At 38.9% G+C, this 19971-nt stretch overlaps 1 protein-coding gene across 9 annotated transcripts in view; it reads left to right on the top strand.

Moving 5' to 3' along the window:
- Window positions 1-19971, top strand: part of KIF6 (kinesin family member 6) — a 163770-nt gene that overhangs the window by 102017 nt on the left and 41782 nt on the right. For 8 of the 9 annotated variants that reach the window (XR_001873445.1, XR_001873447.1, XR_001873446.1 and 5 more), the window contains one exon: window positions 196-251. Coding sequence is in view for 5 of the 9 variants with exons in the window: in XM_017806658.1 (XP_017662147.1) it covers window positions 196-251 (56 nt within the window). In the remaining 4 variants the exon portion in view is untranslated. Of the gene's footprint in view, window positions 1-195; window positions 252-568; window positions 825-19971 lie in introns of all 9 variants that reach the window. The other variant, XR_001873448.1, reaches the window with a different exon arrangement.

Genomic DNA, 19971 nt, shown 5'->3' with positions numbered 1-19971 from the left:
AACTTATCTGTTGCATGGTTTCTTTCAGAAAGGTTTCTCTTGGACCGGATAATCTTTCTAATGGAAAATTGTTTCCAATTACTTCTACTTACTAATCAAAAATTAGTACTGAGTAATTCAGTATTTTATTGTGATCGACTAGTTTCACTAGTTGTTCTTTAGAATAATTCTGTATCATTATCCTTGCATTGACAGGTTTGCTGAAATTAAATGCCTTGGAGAAAAGCTAAATGAAGTGAGAAGTAAAATAAGTGAGTATATTTTAACCTCATTTTGCCTTTTAGTTTATGAAATCACAGCATTCAAAAGATATGGGAAGAGATTCTATTTTCTAAAAGAAAATAGTCAATGCATTGCTAAGATTTCTGGTAAATTGTAAGCTGATGATGGCAGTAATAATTTTATGTACAAGTTTTGATTATTTCAAATACCATAATGTGAAAAAGAGCTCCCTTCTTTATTTGACAGGATGTCTGCAATTTATCAGAAGGAGAAATTAAGGTATTAGCATGAGGTTTTTTAATTTCAAATTGTCATCACAAAACCTCTCTCGATGATTTTTGAGCAGTCTTGGGATTCCAGAGATGTCCTAGCACACTGGAAGCAAATGTTGTCTTGATTTTCAAGAAGGGCAAAAAGGAGGACACTGGAAACTACAGGCCTGTCAGTCTCACTTCAGTGCCTGGAAAAAAGTAATGGAGAAGATTATTCTGGGAAGGATTGAAAAACACCTGCAAGACAATGCTAGGTTGATTGATCACAGCCAGCACGGCTTCCTGAGAGGAAAGTCCTGCTTATCAGACCTGATTTGCTTTCATGACAAGGTAACCTACCTAGGTAATCAAGGGAAGCCAGCTGATGTAATCTTTTTGGATTTCAGTAAAGCTTTCAATACTGTCTCTCACAGGATCCTTCTGGACAAAATTCCCAGCCCGCAGCTGGATAAACACACCATGTGATGGGTGAGCAATTGGCTCATTGGTTGAGCACAGAGAGTAATAGTGAATGGGGGAACATCAGGCTGGAGACCTGTCCCTAGTGGGGTTCCATAGGGCTCCATCTTAGGCCCTGTGCTCCTCAGCATCTTCATAATTGGCTTGGACGAAGGACTGGAAGGGCATTAAGAAAGTTTGCAGATGATACAAAATTGGGAGGAGCTGTTGACTCCCTTGAAGGCAGGGAGGCCCCACAGAGAGACCTCGACAAGTCAGACGACTGAGCAATCACCAACCGTACAAAGTTCAACAAGGGAAAGTGCTGGATTCAGCATCTGGGGTGGGGGAACCCCGGATGCATGTACAGACTGGGGAATGAGATGCTGGAAAGCAATGCCACGAAAACTGGGGGTCCCAGTGGATGGCAAGTTGAATATGAGTCAGCAGTGCCCTGGCAGCCAGGAGGGCCAACTGTGTCCTGGGGGGCATGAGGAAAAGCATTGCCAGACTGTCGAGGGAGGGGATTGTCCCGCTCTGCTCTGCACTGAGGTGGCCTCACATTGCATATTGTATGCAGCTTTGGGCACCACAATATAAGAAAGATATTCAGCTCTTAGAGAGCGTCCAAAGGAAGGCAACAAAGATGGTGAAGGACCTTGACGGGAAACTGTATGAGGAGTGGCTGAGATCACTTGGTCTGTTCAGCCACTGGACAAGAGAAGACTGAGGGGAGACCTCATTGTGATCTTCAACATCCTCACAGGGGGAAGTAAAGGGACAGGCACTGATCTCTTCTCCGTGGTGACCAGTGTCAGAACCTGAAGGAATGGCCTGAAGTTGTGTCAGGGAGGTTTAGTTTGGATGTTAGAAAAAGGTTCTTCACTCAGAGGGTGGTTGGGCACTGGAACAGGCTTCCCAGGGAAGTGGTCACAGCACCAAGCCTGACAGAGTTCAAGAAGCTCTCAGGCACATGGTGTGACACCTGGGGATGGTCCTGTGCAGGGCCAGGAGTTGGACTCGATGATCCTTGTGGGTCCCTTCCAACTCGGCATATTCTGTGATTCTGTGACATTTGGCATCCAGTTTCAGATTGTTCAATACCAAAAATCACCTGTGGACACATTCAACCCCAAGCTAGAGCTTATCTGATTCTTCTAGCAGCCTTTGATATGTTCCTAGTTGATTTCTGAGTTCTGTTGATTCTAAGCCTGGAGTTTGTTTTCTTAAAACTGGCTATCCAGGCTCTCTGTCAGATGTTAAACAGTTTTTTAATCTATCCCTGAAGTTCTTGGAGATCAGGTCCTTGTCCTCCCATATGCACACATTCAGGTGAACCGTGTCTCTTCAAGCTTCCAAATACAGGCAGGCTATGGGGGACCAGATTTAAAGGTACTCTGGCATCCAGGGCAAGTGGTACAGACCTTGCACTCAGTTTCTGTCTCCTTCCTCTTTGGGTGGCACCTGCATAGACACGGAAAAAGAAGTCATTATCTTCACTTCATGTCTTACAACAGCAGTTGACTTCTGGGAAAGAACAAAAATCTCACAGCACAGCTGACAAGTGCTCTGTACTTACACCATATCCATGATTATATTCTCTGTGGTCATGAAGATAACTACTGCCAGATTCCCCTCCCAATCACCTTCGGGTACACCACAAGTCCCTCAGTGACCTTATGCAGTATATTTAAAGTTATGCCAGATATGTGGAAAGCCTCAGCCATGTTGGCATGTGTTTTCAAACCACAGCACAAATGATGTTTGGAAGGGATCGAGAAGCAGAGACATCAGGTGCTGAGCCCTGCTGCAGCAGTGTTCTGAACAATAGGTCACTTTTGTAAGACATGATACTTGAATTCACCTGTCTTCTCTCAGTTGATTAATTTGTCTCCGTCAGACTGGCCAGAACATAAATGTCAGTACAGAACCTGTGCATGGGTATCCACAGATTGACCCATGCAAATAGAATTTCAATATCTATCTTGCAACTATTGGTCTCTGCAGTGGCCATGTAAGCTCATTTAACTCGTGGTTAAACCGACTGAAAAGGATTCTTTTTTCTCTGCTGCCATCTTGAAGTCCACATTATCTCTCCTAGATTTGCTCATCTGTGTTAAGCCCAACAGATTTCTTGACCTAAATGAGGTAGAGCCAAGGCCAACACTGAGTGTCAGACTTCTTTCTCTTGCTCAAGTTGAAATCCATTCTGAAGCAGGAACAGTGCCAGCAATAAGCAGCCACACATAAGCACATCTTTCTCAGTATTTGCAACTGTGCTGGTTAAAGACAGGAGCCTAGCAGCAACTCTTAAATGCACCTTTTATCTGCTGCAAATGTCTTAGGGGAGAACAAATGTTTGAAGGGTGTGAGAGACAGTGCAAGAAGCAGCAGGGCACGTGCCAGTCCTGAATGTACCGCTTGTATTGTCATGTTGGGACAAGACTTATGTGGTCTGCAAGTCCCTTGAGATTTGTAGAAATCTACTGTGGCAGCTCTCAGTAACAATGTAACAATGCAATGTAGATGTAGCCTCTCTAGGCTGTTTCCATGGATCGCAGCAAAATCTAAAAGAAATCTTTGGTTTGGACTGAATCGCTGTGGGTTTTTCCTCAGTAAGTTAGGCACAATTCTGATAGCTGTAGTGCAGTAGAGTATGGGTTTTGCTGTAATTAAAAACATCTGTTTTAAAACTTGTTTTTGGTTAAGTTCTTCAGTGTTAGAAGCGGAACAGTGAGGTATATCTGAGACACAAGCAATACAAAAATGTAAGTGCATATTCATATGTATATGTAACATAAAAACCCAAACTGATCCCTTGAACAAAACAAGCAGCCATGTAACAAATTACTAGTATTGCACTGAACTTGACTATACTTACATGCCTCATATAGGTATTTGTAGTAAGTTGTAGACCCCATGAATGTTGAAAAGTTACTTTAAGAATCAAGCTAGAAATGACCTCAAAGTTCTAAGAAAAATTGCACAAAACACATTTTGGTTTTGTTGAAAATTAATTTCGTTATGCTCTTTTTTTTTTAATTTTGGTAGTGAAATGGAGAAACAATCTTTTCATTTAGTTCGTGCTGTAATCCTACTGTATAAGCAAGAAATTCCATCCATATTGTATCCATTTATAGCTCTCCATATTCTGATCTATGCAGATGTACACTACTTTGTGTATGGTTTTTAAACATTAATGTCTGAGGCTTGAGAATGATCATAATTTACAGTCTTTTCTTTAATTCTTTCTATGTAACATTATGCAGCATGTGAAAATTTGCACTCTGGCTAATACAAAGACTACATTTTATTCATCTGTCCTTTTGTCCTGTCCTGCTTTGTTTTGAACATAGTTGTTAATATATCTGCCTATAAGCACTTCCTAACAATTATTAATTTTTTGCATCCAGTAGGACAATTTCTGGCTTATTCTTCTTAGTCAATGCAGTTACACTACTTTATATAGTTTAGCAGCCTGAAACAATTATTCAGTTAAGTCTGCTTCATCATAGCTTACATATTCAGAAGGCCATTAAAGATGCTAAGTTTACTAGCCTGCCAAATCTTTACTGAAAATGTGGTAGGAGAAATAAGAGTCATCTGCAGCCTGCAACTGGATCTTTAATTTACTTTTATTATTGTTTCAGTTTTTCTTAAGCATTCCTGTCTGCCTTGTTGTGCACAATCAAGAACAGATCCCATCAATATCAGTTTCCGTTATTTCTAAGCTACTTTTAATAGTATAAAACTATGCACCACAGAGGCCATAGAGCACATTTCATGCAGTCTGATTATATTTTGAGATACTGATAGCAGCAGTTGGCTGTAACTTTTATGTCATAAATAGCCCTTCATTCTGACTTTGGAAATATTAGTGTTTTGCAGTGAAAAGTACACAGAATACTCCAACCCCTTCTCAATTACACTAGCATTTCAAAAACATCAGGAAGTTAGGGCTGTAAAAAGAAATTTGCAATAAGATTTTCATGGTAGGCTTTTGCTGATGTTGCTGCTTGCATAAAAAGATTAAGGAGAACAATGTCTAGGTGTAAGGTGGATTTCAAGTGTAGAGTGACTATAATATCAGAAATGAGACATTGTGGCTAGCATGCCTTTTGCTACCCTACCACATAGTCCTGGATTCTATCTCCTTTTATGTTTAATAGCACTACAGAGAATACAGAGATTTTTATATTATTTTTATGGAAAATAATAGATATGTCTTAGATTTGTCATTATGCTTACTTTTCACAATGACCTCCTAGAAGTAAGGGAGTGGATTTCATTGTAGGATGAAAAGTTTCTTTACTGATCAATGAAAACAAAAGAAGAAAAAGAAGGAAGTGTTTCTTAGTCAGGGTCATTTTAGTGACCCTGTTTGCTGTATTATCACACTAACTTCTGTGTAAGCTGAAAGAAAGGAACAGAGAGTTTTGGTGAAAGCATTGAGGGACAATTATTTTTGCAAGTCAATATATTGCATAAATACACCATAAAAAGACAGAGAAATTGTATGGAGTTTGAACATGTAGATATGTCTGGATTTGTTTGAGTGAACTATTCAGAATTGTTTATGTATGACTGGAGAACATACCCAAAGACTAGTTTTTAAAAGACAAATAAAGAAAACCAACATAAGTGAAACTGGAAAAAAATAACTGAGAGACCAGGAAATAATGAGAACTCTATAACCAATGTAGAAGAAGTGGAAAGTGGGCCAACACTGACACAAAGTACATTTTTGCCTTTCTTCAACATTAAGAACTTTAAAAGTCTGTATTTCACTGGCTAAAGAACAAAAAAGAATAGGTTTCTTTTCTTGGGAAAAAAATGCTGTGCCACTGCATGTGTTTTTGTATTGTATCGTTTTCAGAGAATTATGGTTTCTAACAAGAACTGTAGATCCTTTTGGTATTACTGAAAGAGACTTAGTGAAGGAAATTTGATGCTGAAGCCAAGGATTTTATTTCAGAATAGTGAAGGTATAGAATTTCTCCTTGCAAAAACTTGAGTGATTGTGCCTAGCCCATTGTGATGGGTCAACCTCAGCTGGCTATCCAGCTGCTCTCTCATATCCTTTCCTCAACAGAACAGGGGAAAAAAGTAAGAAGAAAAAGCTTGTGGGTTGAGGTAAAGATGAGATCACTTACCAACTACCATCACAGGTGAAACGGACTCAAGTTGGAGAAAGTTAGTTTAATTTATTGCCAATTTGAATGGACCCAGATGGTGAGAATCATCAAGATTAAAATCAAAACTTCTCCCTTATCAGGGTTAGCAGGAGGGTTTTTTCCTAGGGTGCTGTTACCAACAGGTGGTTTTACTGGAAACATTCTATGTGAAAATACTCTGACAGTAAGGACTAGTCTTCATCTGAATAAACCACAAAGCATTAGGTAACCAAAAAAAAGGCCCAACTACTACTACATTGATCACAGAGTGAGTTGGTGGAATTAAAACTACTATTTTCAGTGTAAATTAAACTGATGTATTCATTCTGGATTTTGCCACTAAAAAAGTTGCCTGTATACAAGAATGTGCTATGTGTTAGGTGCATTTAAGAGTAGTAAAAATTTCCAAGTTCGTTCCTATAATTGTCTGACTATTTTGGGGGATTTTTAACACTATTAGGTTTAGTTATTTCCTAAAGGAAAAAAGCATACTAAATGGTATTTAATGCCCAAAGGGAAGCAGTTGTTGTTTGTAGTCTGTCCAGAAATCAGCTAACATTATGATTGAAGCTGGGAGAGGAAGGGCAAACTCAAGTGGGAGTAATAACTGTGTGAGGAAACAGGCACTTTTGGAATGAAAAAGGGTAGGTGGGTGGATTACGTGCACATGATGTTGGTGGTGCATCTATACCCACAGGAATGCTGAGCTGTTGCACTGCTCTGCCTCATTTCAGGCTTTGAGTTTAGTGCACAAGATCATAGAATACCAAAGCCAATTATGATCTTCAGTGACAGCATATCTGAGAATTGCAAAGAACGGTTATTGAAGACTCTTCATTTAATTTTCTTGCAAATTATTCAAATAATTTTCATATATATCCCAGTTAATGGGGTGCTGCACTGAAATGGTGAGGACTGGAGGAGGGCGAGGACAAGACATTGCAGTGCTAAGGATGATATTGATTCTGGTTCAGTCTTGTATGTCACATTGTTATCTCTGTGAATGCACAGTAGGTGTTAAACCTAATCCAAACCTAATTAATATAAACCCAGAATTTTAATCACCTTTTTCTCTATAGGCAAGATGCTATGTATATATACATAAAAATTAATTTTGTTATGGTCACCCTACCTCCCCATGGAGATAGCCAAGTAGACCTACATTTAAACTCCAAGCTAAGAGTATTTCTTGCAAAGGTTTTCTTTATACCTGCACAACTTTATGAAGGGAACTGATAGCAGCGTTTTTGCACAGATAAGAAAAGAAATAAGACAAAGTTAGGTTTTTTAGGCAGAAGTAGTCTAAGAGCACTCTGTTGGCTATGTTGTATATCTGCATTGTTTTAGCTTCACATGCAGGCAATAAATTACTTTGAAAAAGGAGAATCAGTTAGTTAAGAACTAGAATCCTGAGGCTGATCTTAGGAATGTTACGCATATTTTAAGCCATGATTATATGGGCTGAAAGAATTGAGGGAAGTCATGAATGAGCAAATAGCATTTTAAAAAGTTTTGCTGAAGAAGTGTCTGTATTTTGGAAGGATGGCATTTCTCTGTTGAAGAAAAATTCCACGCTTTACATGGAATCTAAATGAAATTAAAATCCTCAAAATTATTTGCGATATGAAAAGAAAATCCATCAAAATCAATGCATTGCTTTCTTAAAGATCATTAATATTAGTAGTATTACCTATTGCTTTATATTAATATATAGTTCTGAGTCAGACATTAGCTTCAGAGAGAGAGAGAGACATTGTTTCAACCATGAATAAAGTAAGGCTATAATAAGAGAGAAATTACTATGCTTTGAAATGCATTCCATTCTATACTGTAATATTCTGAGATACTTATTCTTTTATGGAAATAAACATTGCAACTTCATAGCTGCTGATCTAATTCACTGTTCTAGTTTAATTCCAGAAAGTATCAAGTACTTAGGCAGACTCATATCTGATCTATATGCTCAGTGAATTTTACTGGAAATGACTAGTGTAGGAGAAAAATGGCAAGATCGGGTTTAAAAAGGGATTGAGAAACTTCAAGAAGAGAAGTTATGTGCCATAGAAAAATATGGTTCAAATGAGATGCAAACAACTCATAAATAAATGAATTCAGTATGCAGATATAATGAGCAGATAACTCAATAATGTCATTCCACAGCATTTCATTCTTCAGGTAGCTTTTATGAATTGCTGTTCTCAGCAATGGAATCCATGGAATTTGAAATCTTGAAATCCTCACCAAAGAGAAACTCTAGCTGAGGTCAGTTTGAGTTCTACTTGTGTACAGATTGAAAAGAAAATTCTGAAAATATTTCCATATATTTCTTTATTGTTGTTTTAGTTGATAAAGGGCAACAAGCATTAGACAAAGAATCATAGACTCATTGAATATTTTTGGTAGGAAGAGACCTTAAAGATCATCTTGTTCCAACCCCCCTGCCAAAAGCAGGGACACCTTTCACTAGAACAGGTTGCTCAAAACCTGGCTAGACTGGCCTTAAACACTTTCTGGGATGAAACATCCACACCTTCTCTGGGCAACCTGTTCTAGTGTCTTAACACCCTCACAGTAAAGAATTTCTTCATAATATCTATTCTAAACCTACTCTCCTTCAGTTTGAAGCCGTTCCCCCTTGTACTGTCACTACATACTCTTTGTCCCTCTCTGTCTTTCTTGTAGGCTCCCTTCTGGCACTGGAAGGCCACAATTAGGACACCCCTAGGCTGTCTCTTTTCCAGGCTGAACAATCCCAATTCTCTCAGCCTTTCCTCATCAGAGAGGTGCTCGATCCTTCTAATCATGTTGGTGTTCCTCCTCTGGACTAACTCCAAAAGGTCAATGTCCTTCCTGTGCAGGGACCCCAGAGCTGGATGTACTGCTCCAGACAGGGTCTCACAAGAGCAGAGTAGAGGGGCAGAATCACCTCCTTTGACCTGCTGGCCACACTGCTTTTGATGCAGCCCAGGACACGATCGGCTTTTTGGGCTGCAAGTGCACATTGCCGGCTCATGTCCAGCCTCTCATCCACCAGCACTCCTAGGTCCCTCTCAGCAGTGCTGCTCTTGATCTGTTCATCGCCCAGCCTGTATTGATACCAGGAGTTGCCCTGACCCTCGTGCAGCAGCTTGCACTTGGTCCTGCTAAACCTATAACCTATAGTAGTAATTATTTTAAACAGACAAATACTATCACTTATAGTGTGAAATATATTGCAATATCGTCCACCTTTGAGGTCTCCAAATCTGCCTCCTTGACTCCATTCACAATTTCACCTTTCTTTATATCAGTAAGGTTGCTCAGCTTCCTTTTGATTTTGGGAGTAATTCATGGTTGTGCACTCAGCCAGTCATTTTAGGATTGTCCTGTATTTCAAATGTGGTTACCTTTACATGTTTTCTCATTCATGGTCTTCAGGAATGATATAAGAGGTATGATGTGGACTTTCAAGGAATTTTTCTTATTTAATAAGCAAGTGTTTCACCCTATGGAAGTGTTGTATACCGCCCTTAAATACTACACTGAATTTTGTGTCATGAGAGACATAAAAACTGCAAGAACAGCAAGTGAGTTTGCTATTTATCTTGTTCTTTGATCAGAGGTTGTTTTTTGTTTGGTTTGGTTTGGGGGGTTTTTTATGTGGAAAGATCCCTGAGAACTGAGCCTTAATGCATCCATCAATGTTTGGCATCAAAAAAACTGAAGGTCCCAGAATTTTTTTCACAGACAGAAACCTGAGCAATGTGGTGACTCTAACATGCTCAGGATGTGCTGAGGATGTGCAGCAACTGGGCAGTTGGTGCAGCTCAAGCTGTGCAATTCATCAGGCACATTCTGTAGATGTCAAACATACTGTGTGAGCCTTCTACAAAGCCTGCTCAGTGTCAGTCTGCATGCTTGCTGCATATACCAAGATTTATGTGTCCAGGAGCCCTGGCTGGACTGTTCAGTACCCAAGAAGTTCCAGACGAACAGCCAGATCAGGAATCTAGAACAGGCTGAAACCATAGTTTAGTATGAGAAGTAGGAGATTTGACAAGAACACATCAGTGTAGACTGGAAGCTCTCTGAGAAAGAAAAAGTTTCCTTCCTGCTGCTTCATCACTTCTGTTTTGCACTGGGATATATGGAAAAATAAAGCCTCAATGCAATTAGCCTCCACTGATTTCCTGTCTCCTGAGAGTCTGCCTATATGTTGCATCTGTCCTCTGTCACTTAACAGAGTCAGTCTTGGTCTCCGAACACAAGTTGGATCAGAAAATGGAACAGAATTAGTATTTCTTCCATACTTCATCTCGGGTGTGTAACTATGTTGTTTACTTCTGAGGGATGTCATTTATGACTAATATAACAAAGCACATTAGCTCTGCAAAACCTGCAGCCATCTGTCAGAAAAACAGAAGAGAAAACAGGCTATTGGGACAAACAGTCCCCCAGATGTAATTCCCCAGCTGGGATGTTATTCAGTGTGGCCCAGTGCCTGGAAGCTTCAGTCTGTTTCTGATCTCCAGGTCAGTTTCAAAGCAGTTTTGTAATAAATGGAATGTTTATGTGTCCACCAAAAATAGCAGTAGCTGTTAAAGCTGAAGCCATTCAGCATGGCTGACACAGTCTTCGGATTCTTTCTCCTTAATTTCTTGGCCCAATTGTTTTGCAACCTAATACTGAAAAAACATTGTTCCTATGTGTGTTTGTTTTGGATAAATGTCTAATCACCATGCCATTATGACTGCAGTTTTGGAATCTATGTTTTAAATATTACATTTTGATTTTTGGAAGCACGGAATTGAAAATACAGAAAAACAGCTGAGTTTCTGCAGATTTTATTTTCTTAACAACTCTGTCACCATCTGCAGTTTGTCCATTGTAGAAATGTGATTTACTTTGCTTTGCAGGATGCTACATCTTATTTTTCTGTTTGGTTATAACTCGTTCCATTTTCACTTATTTCCTTCCTTCCATGATGAAATGTAGCTTACTTTCAACTTGATTCTGTTAAGATTCTTTTTCTACTGCTTCAGGCATGATTTCTATGGCCCAATTTCCCAAATCTTCGCTCGTGAAGACTGGCCATTATTATTATTATTAGCCAGGGATCTGTAGAACACAATATAAAAATGCTATGCTCTCTCACAGCATCTTTTGGAAAACTTCTCTCAAGGTGCTGTAATGCAGAATAGATGTCATGAATTTTAGACAGGCCTGGCAGATAGCTACAACGTGGTAGCTGGTGGCTACCCTCTTGGGGCAGACTCAGTGCTGTGATGCAAGCTTCCACAACCTATTTTCTTATCCTAGGAGCATCCAGTTGTCTCATAATATAAAGCAGAGTGATGGGAATATATTTTTCTTTCTTGTTAGCAGTTCAGTGGAAAGTTCATGTTAATGACTTTTTTTGTTTCTTCACAGTGTTCATAGTGAGTCAAAGTAATCAATTAACTACCTTGTTTGTAATTACCAGATCATATTTTTGATACTCAAGAGAATTTTTCTTAGAATTTCAGATTTCCATGTGAGCAAGGCTCACATTGTCTTGGAGTAGTGCAGTTATATTTGCTGAGTGTAATTCTTAACACCCTATGATTAGGCAATATATAATAAAATAATATTTTTAGCTGAATGAGAGTCCCCAGAAAACTGGTAGTAAGATGTGCAAATAAGGAGGAAGGACTAAACTGTAAAGCATTACTTTGTCTTTCTGAAATTAAGAGAGAGAGAGTTCATCTGCTGTACTTACTGTATGCAGTGTAAACGTCTAGGTCTAGTGTTTGTCTCACTTCAGAGGCAGACCTAGATTGATGGAGCTGTGACAGAACTTTCTGTTCTGCCACTGCTTCAGCGTGGATCATGCTAGGGCAATTGTCAGAGAAGACAGAAAGAAAGATGTCATTACCCTGTCACCACCAGCTGCTGTAGGATTTGTCTTACCTGATCTTTTAGAGATCAGACTGACAAGAGAACTAGGCAGCTCTAGCAGCTTTCTGACAGCCTTTTTGTTTTTTCTGCTCCTCCTTATAAGAAGAGAATACCATCTTTGGTAATATAACATAGTCTTTGCAGCAGCACTTAGGAAAGTCATTTCAGAAGGTACAAGTCTTTTGGCTTCAGGGGGCAATGCATATGTTAATGCCAATGCTAAATATTGTCCATTGTTTCAGAGTAGCTTGCATATGTTTGTTTTTACTTTCAAACAATAGGCAATGCCCCAGGGTGACAGTGCATAGGCTGAATGGGTCCTTAGAATGAGAAAACACAATTTGTCAAATGACTTATTCAGAAAATACCAAACTGAATGAATTCATTTGAACAGCTCTATTATGCTCCCCTGGTGTGCTATTCTTTAAACAGAAGAACCTTATTAGTGCAACAGTCACTGCAGGCCTAAGATGTTAATGTTTTCTTTGGATCTGTATTGGAATCTACATATGTAGGAAACATTTTCATTTTCTAATTATTACAAATGATGTTCTGTTCTTTAGAAACCGAAGTATTTTCAGGGGAAAAAGTTATGCTCAGGAAGACACCATGTAAACACTTTTTACTTAAGGTTTTCACTAGAATAACTAAAACAAATTGACCAAGCTCATTGGATTTAATCAAGCTATGAACTGTTATGACTATGAACTGTTATGACTATAAACTTTGAAAAATGCTGCTCAGTAACAGATTTTCTGCCTGTAAGCTGTCTTTAGACTGAAAACATGTAGTCATGCTGGATTGCTACACTGCATTTTGCATTTAGGGAGTCTGTTCTTAAGTCAACCTGTTAAATTTGCTCTTTTAAAGAAAAGATGCTAGATGATAGTTCATGCTGTACTGGGGGGGCTGGTGTTTTAATCCTACAGTCTTTAGTACAAAAGGTTTTTCTTGATCATAGAATCATAGAATATGCTGAGTAGGAAGGAACCTATCAGGATCATCGAGTCCAACTCCTGGTCTGCACAGGACATCCCAAGAGTAACACCCTGTGCCTGAGAGCTTCTTGAACTGTGTCAGGCTTGGTGCTGTGACCACTTCCCTGGGGAGCCTGTTCCAGTGCTCATCCACCCTCTGAGTGAAGAACCTTTTTCTAATATCCAAACTAAACCTCCCCTGACACAACTTCAGGCCATTCCCTCAGGTTCTGACACTGGTCACCACAGAGAAGAGATCAGTGCCTGTCCCTTTACTTCCCCCTGCGAGGATGCTGAAGATCACAATGAGGTCTCCCCTCAGTCTCCTCTTGTCCAGGCTGAACAGACCAAGTGATCTCAGCCACTCCTCATACGGCTTCCCCTCAAGGTCCTTCACCATCTTTGTTGCCTTCCTTTGGACGCTCTCTAAGAGCTGAATATCTTTCTTATATTGTGGTGCCCAAAGCTGCACACAATATTCAATGTGAGGCCACCTCAGTGCAGAGCAGAGCGAGACAATCCCCTCCCTCGACCGTCTGGCAGTGCTTTTCCTCATGCCCCCCAGGACACAGTTGGCCCTCCTGGCTGCCAGGGCACTGCTGACTCATGTTCAACTTGCCATAGATCAATACCCCCAGGTCCCTTTCTACAGTGCTACTCTCCAGCCTATCATTTCCTAGTCTATACATGCAACCAGGATTGCCCCATCCCAGGTGCATAATCCAGCTCTTGTCCTTGTTAAACTTCATAAAGTGGTTGTCCATCTCTCTAATTTTTCAAGGTCTCCTGCAGGACCTCACTTCCCTCAAGGGAGTTGGCAGTTCCTCCCAATTTAGTGTCATCAGGCAATTTAGTATTCCTTTGAGTCCTGCATTTAAGTCAGGTGTGTCTTTACTTCTGGATAGCCAGAGATTTTAAGAGTGAAGAATTAAACTTTCAAACCCTAGATAAGTTGACCTCAGCTTATTCAGAGTAGTACTGTTAAAGAGTGATACCCCTTCAAGAGCACAGAAATACAAATTTGTTTTTCATAGCATCTTGTGGTTCNGGACAGCGTTCATGCAGACTTGCAGTATAGGCATACCGACCTACATCTACTGAAATACAATAGCCGTTTTTTTCTAATCAAACTAGTTCCTAAATCACGTAGGACTAGTGATGTCACCACAGATAGATGTTGCAGAAGGAGTGCAATCAACAGAGAATAGCTATGTTAGGAAGATTTTCTCATGCACTTTTGTTAAGACTGAGGGATGACGACGTCTGTTCAGAGCTGATAACATCATTGTGCCACTTATGTAGAATCAGGTTGCATTTTAAATTGCTGAACAATTCAAGAAGCAGACTTAGGCTTATGCACAACACTAAATATATGCTGTATCTTTGCAGGAACCTATTTCATATTTTACTGAGATGTTAATATGTATCTAACATATTTTACCAAGTAATTTCTCAAAGGTTTGGTACATATGTTACAAGTAAATGAGCATTAAAAATGTATCATACACCCATTCTTACTCTGATCTTGTTTCTTTCACCCTGAAACCTTTGCATACATACCCTCAAAATGTGGTAACATATCTAATGACCTTGAGCACTATAATTTTTTTAATTTATTTAATTTTTAATTTTGTGTCATATCTGTCAGGTTTTTAACATCACTCTGTCTCATCTGACCAGAAGTTTACACAGCAGTGTGAAATTCCAGGACAATTTCTTGGTAAAGATAGAAAAATTTTAAAAGTCTGTGAAACTGAAGTATATAGTGAGGCCTGGAACTCTATACTCAATTTTATGTTGAGCAAATTTGGCCAGAAAAATGTCACAGTATGAAACTGGACATCGGATTGTTGCATAGAAATTACAAAGCCATGCAGGCAGTATTAGTAACAGGAAATAACTATGTTCATCTTGTACTTGGATATAGTCACTCTGTTTAAAACTTGAAGGGGCAAAATTCTTTGGTTTTGACTTTGCTTGTCTGTACTTTTAAGACCCTTTATTTATTTTTTTAAGCTTCTTATATTTGGACATTAAAAAACAAAAGAGCTGTATACAAAGCTGTTTCTCTGACTTGATTTTCCTTATTCTTTCTCTTCACATTAATTCCTCAGAAATAATCAAGAGATAAGCTACATTTAGTCATATGAGCATCCAGAACACTAAATTCACAGATTATGACTCCTTACCCATATGGCATTGCTTTTCAGTCATGCTTTTTGGACCAGCTTAATATTTAATTCATGAACAAATACATGTGATAAACAACAGAACAACAGTTTCCAGATGTGCATTATTTCTGTGTTTTTCTTAGCATATGAAGATAGATACACAGAATATTTGTTAACTTCGGGCAATACCTAAAGTAGCACTCTGGCACCTAAGGTATAGCTTAAATTAAATTTAGGTACCTAAATTCAGAAGAGCTATCCAGGAAAAAGGAAAAAAAAAAGAACCTGTTCACTTTAGTTCCTGAAATGCAACTAGCTGCCATTGCTAGTGTTATACAGAAGCACTGCTTTATTGACTGAACTACCTATACCCTCCCCACTGAGAATCCAGAAACGATGTGTCCTTGTGCTGAAGTGTCCTGGAATATGCTTGCCGCTACATATCCGTGCTTGGCTAAAAATGCCTGGACAGCAATAAGTAGTGACAGCCAACCTTGGGACAATAGAATAAAGGTCCAAGCATTTGTTTCTAGATTCAGAAAGCATCCAGGTTCTGAGTTCCACTTTCAAGGAGATGTTGAACTGAAGTCCAGACCCCTTTGTGTTTTCTGTTGGTTATCCTAGATATCCTGATGTTCAGTATCTGATTTGTTAGGAATTTGTGTGCACTAGCCACTTGCCATGTTCTGCTTCATATGGAAAGAAGTCCTGTGCCTTTGGGTGAATGGGAGTTGTGGAACATGCTAGCATTTCCCTCATTTATATGAATGGGACCTTGGGGAATACCCAAACAATTAAGGCCTATGCAGCCTATGACAGGTCTGTACTTAGAGGAAGAGAGAGGTCCTGAATCATGTCATCAGGAAAATAAATTGAGTTTCTCTACAGCTATGCTGTTTAACCCTATCAGAGCATTTTTTTGTTCTGTAGCAGCCAGAGTGTGTGAAAGGCTAGTACAAAAAAAAAATATGGTATAAAGGGTGCTGTGGAAATGCAGGCCAAACAATAAACAGTTACAGGAATGACCATCAATCAGAAAGTGTAAATAATCAGCTTGTGAGGAAAAAAAAAATGTAATCTGGCCAGAACTAACAAGAACATGTAGGAAAATGGAAGGAGACTTAATGTGGAGGTTAGAAATAAATGCATAGAAATGGGTACAGAGTTTAGAGGACTGTATATTGAGTAGCTCAAGGAATAATCAGTGAATCACAGAATCACTTAGGTTGCAAAAGACCTCCAAGATCATTGAGTTCAACCTTTGACCAGTCACCATCTCTCTAACTAGACCATGGCACTAAGTGCCATATTCAGTTGTTTCTTGAACACCTCCAGGGATGGTGACTCCACCACCTCCCTGGGAAGCCCATCCCAATGCCTGACCACACTTTCAGTGAAGAAATCCTTCCTGAGAAGTCCAGTGTCATCCTATAGAATTGACTGTCAGTGGCTACTGTCTCATAAGTTTGCTGTCTGTAAATTTGATCATGCTTGAAGGTAATAAATGTCTCAATAAAAACTGTTATTGTCTCAACTGAGTATGGCAAGGAAGGAAGCATGTCCCAGTCAGATATTTTAAATAGTAATCCCAAAATGTGGAGTATCCTACATTATAGTAAAATATATGCATTTGAATCTGTGATATTTAAGCTTCAAGGAAGGAGATTAAGTTGGGAAAATGGTGTGTTTCCATGTGTGTTTGTTAATGTGCTGAGCTTAGGCTGTGGTTTGCAACTATGAATTTGGTGTGGAAGTCAGGGTTGTGCTTCCAATTCTGAACCTCTTGTTTTTTTCTGAGGTCTCCCACTGATGAATTCTACTAAATACTATCAGCTACCTTGCTTCCAATGGTGTGACCCATCTCTTTGCTGGCAGTTACTGTCTCCAATTGTTTCTTCCCAGCAGGCAAATGAGAGTGTTTACTACATTGTAGACTCCATGATAGTGTCTCACTTTAATTGCTTATATGCTTGTGCTGAGCTGCCAAACTCTGCTAGAGCAAGCAGAACACAGGCAGACATTTGCTTCTACCCCCTCTGCTGTGGGGCAAACCTTTGACAGCAAACTTTGGGGTGAAGGGAAGGGAGAGGGAAAAGAAGAAAGGGGAGCCAGTAAAATCTTAAACCACTGGAGGTGTTTCTTCAGTGAACAAAAGGCAGAAATCTGCTGCAGCAGGTCATGCTTAACAATATGTTACCTCACATATTGTCATTAATTTATTTTTGATGCTGATGAGAGTTGTATTTTATACCTTTAAAAATGCATGTGCTATAGTCAGGAGGCCTTGAGTGCTGCAATACTGTGTTTTCTCCCCTTATGCCACCAAGGGCTTTCTGAAAATGAGGAGCTGTCAGATCACATGGGGATTTGGCCAACCATGTATCCCAAAATAAAGCATTTTCATCAGAAATAGTGCTGCTAACGCAGACTACTTTGCCTCTACATGTTGTCCTAAGAGAGCCAACTGAGCCAACATTTTTGCTATCGGAGAAGGACTAAGTTTGAAAAATAGTAAGAATTTTTTCCCAAATCTTTCTCTGGGTCAGAGAAAAGCTGAATGGTTTATCTGCTCTTAATGATTTTGAGTTAGAACAGAATCTTTTTTATTTAATTCCATGATTTTTCTTATCAGATACTTTTTGTCATAGGCTGTGTTCTCATACAATTTCAGCATCAGATTTTAAAAAGTATCTACCACATCTGGTAAAATTTGCAATAACTGTCTGTGTTTGATATTCTTCATTTGAGAAATTATTCCACTTGAATATCTCCATTTGGGTTCAATGTCCCCTACTTTCAGGAACACTTCGTAAGCTGTTACAACTCTGACCTCAAATGCAGTTAAAAATATACCTCTACAAGGCTCATGGAATTTATGTGACTACTGCCCTCTTTGTAAAAGCCTGCTTCAGTGCTTATTTGCTGAATATGTAGCTTTAATTTGTGCTCATTCAGCAGGACTTCTTATCTGATTCAAGTGGAGGCACTCAACTTTATGAATCAGATTTAATAGATCCAGAGTCTTAATTAGGTCTTCATAGCTGGGTCCAACTGCAAATGTAGGGGCATTGCATTACAAACAAAACCCCCACATATTTTCTGCAGTGGTTTAACCCCAGCTGGCAACTAAGCATCACACAGCCACTTGCTCATTCCCCTCTGGTGGGATTGGGGGAAAGAAACAGAAAAAAAAAAAAGAAACAACTGCTACCATAAAGCTCAGTTAGGGACCCAAAATTTCCTGGAGGGTGAATTCCAGGAATCAGAGGTTCCCTGGATGCATAAGAGGTTTTTGAGCTTAATATTTTATGTAACATCAAAAACGATTTCACGATGAAGAAAGAAGGAGATACAGCATCCTAGATGAGGTGTGAAGATTTCAGGATCTCCAGGATGGAAGGACTAATTAGGATAAACACAGGCTTGGAAAATGTAAAATAATAGAAAAATACTAAAAAATAACAGGGGATAAAGAGTTATTGACAAAGGCTTTAGCCTGTCAATTACTGAGTCAGAAGAGACCCTGTGCCAAGTTAAAGGTCTATCCATACCAATAGCAACAAATATTCTCAAAGGAAGGGAGTTAAGGTTGTATGTGTACTCTTTACTTGACCAGCACTTCTATCTTTTAAGTTAGCAGCCTTTGAAACATTATAATAGTATTATATGGAGGACCTGATAAAATGTAAGAGTAGTTTTAAAACCTGTCATACAGACTCAAACAAAATGAAAATACTTTTTTTAATCACTGTTTTCTTAATTGTAATATACTCATTTTTCAATTGAAGCATATGCAATATGGTCAAAGCATTCATTGTCTGTAATAATTTGGAAGATAATTTCAGATCCTTGAAACAGTCTGAAACAACACAAAGACAAGAAGTTAAAGCCATATTATTCAAGTTATGTGTTCATATTTAGTCACCGTATGGGATAGTTTCTTCTGCTTTACATCAGTCTTAATTAGATTTCTCTAGTCCATTTTTCTAGTATTCTCTGTTTCCCTTCTTGCTTTTGTCTCCTGTCACAAAGCTGAATTTCTGTGTTACCAGTTCATCTCTTTTCCATACCTCAGGATGGTACATGTGTCCAGAAACACAGGCCAAAAACAATAGATTTATCACAACCTTAATGACAGCTGGCTGCATGCTGAGTGAATTCTTAAATTCCCCAAAACTACTTTTTTGCCAAAACATGTAGAGTTGCAGCATTCAACATTTTCTTGGGACCGTTATCTCCAAATGAAGAATGACTCCACTGGAAAAAATTTGGTATCAGCTATAGACCTATTTTTAACTTCTTGTTTGGTGAAACTTCAGAAAACATAATTAGCCATATGTTGAGAGATGTTCTCCAAGTCTTAAATTCAATTTTTGCAAACCACATTTAAGCACTACCTTGTCCACAACTTTATACTGTTGGAATCAGAAGACATGGGTATTTTAATGAGAATGTGATTCTTCATATTTCTTTGGGTAAATATTTGTGTTTATGAAGATTGCAGAACTGGCAGTACTAAAGACTGAAGTCTTCCATTTGTTTATATGGGAAGATCTGTGCAGGCAACAGTACTGGAATCACCCCCTACTTCTGTCACTTATGAATTTCAAGCCTTGCATTAATGTTCTCAGAGGCAGAAAAGTAGAACAGTTCAGAAACATTCGTTCTCCCCCACAAGTATTTATCCTGAAAACAAAACAAGATTACTTTAATGAAAAACATGCACAGAGAATCTTAAGGTTATGTCAAAAATAAGAGTTTCTACGTGAAAACCAATTTTTTCCAAATTAAATCTACATAA

The sequence above is a fragment of the Lepidothrix coronata genome, unplaced genomic scaffold, assembly GCF_001604755.1.
Source record: "Lepidothrix coronata isolate B3197 unplaced genomic scaffold, Lepidothrix_coronata-1.0 Scaffold16, whole genome shotgun sequence".
In the NCBI taxonomy this organism is placed as follows: Eukaryota; Metazoa; Chordata; class Aves; order Passeriformes; family Pipridae; genus Lepidothrix; species Lepidothrix coronata.
The sequence above is the reverse complement of the archived record's forward strand: the minus strand, read 5'-3'. Positions and strand labels throughout refer to the sequence as shown.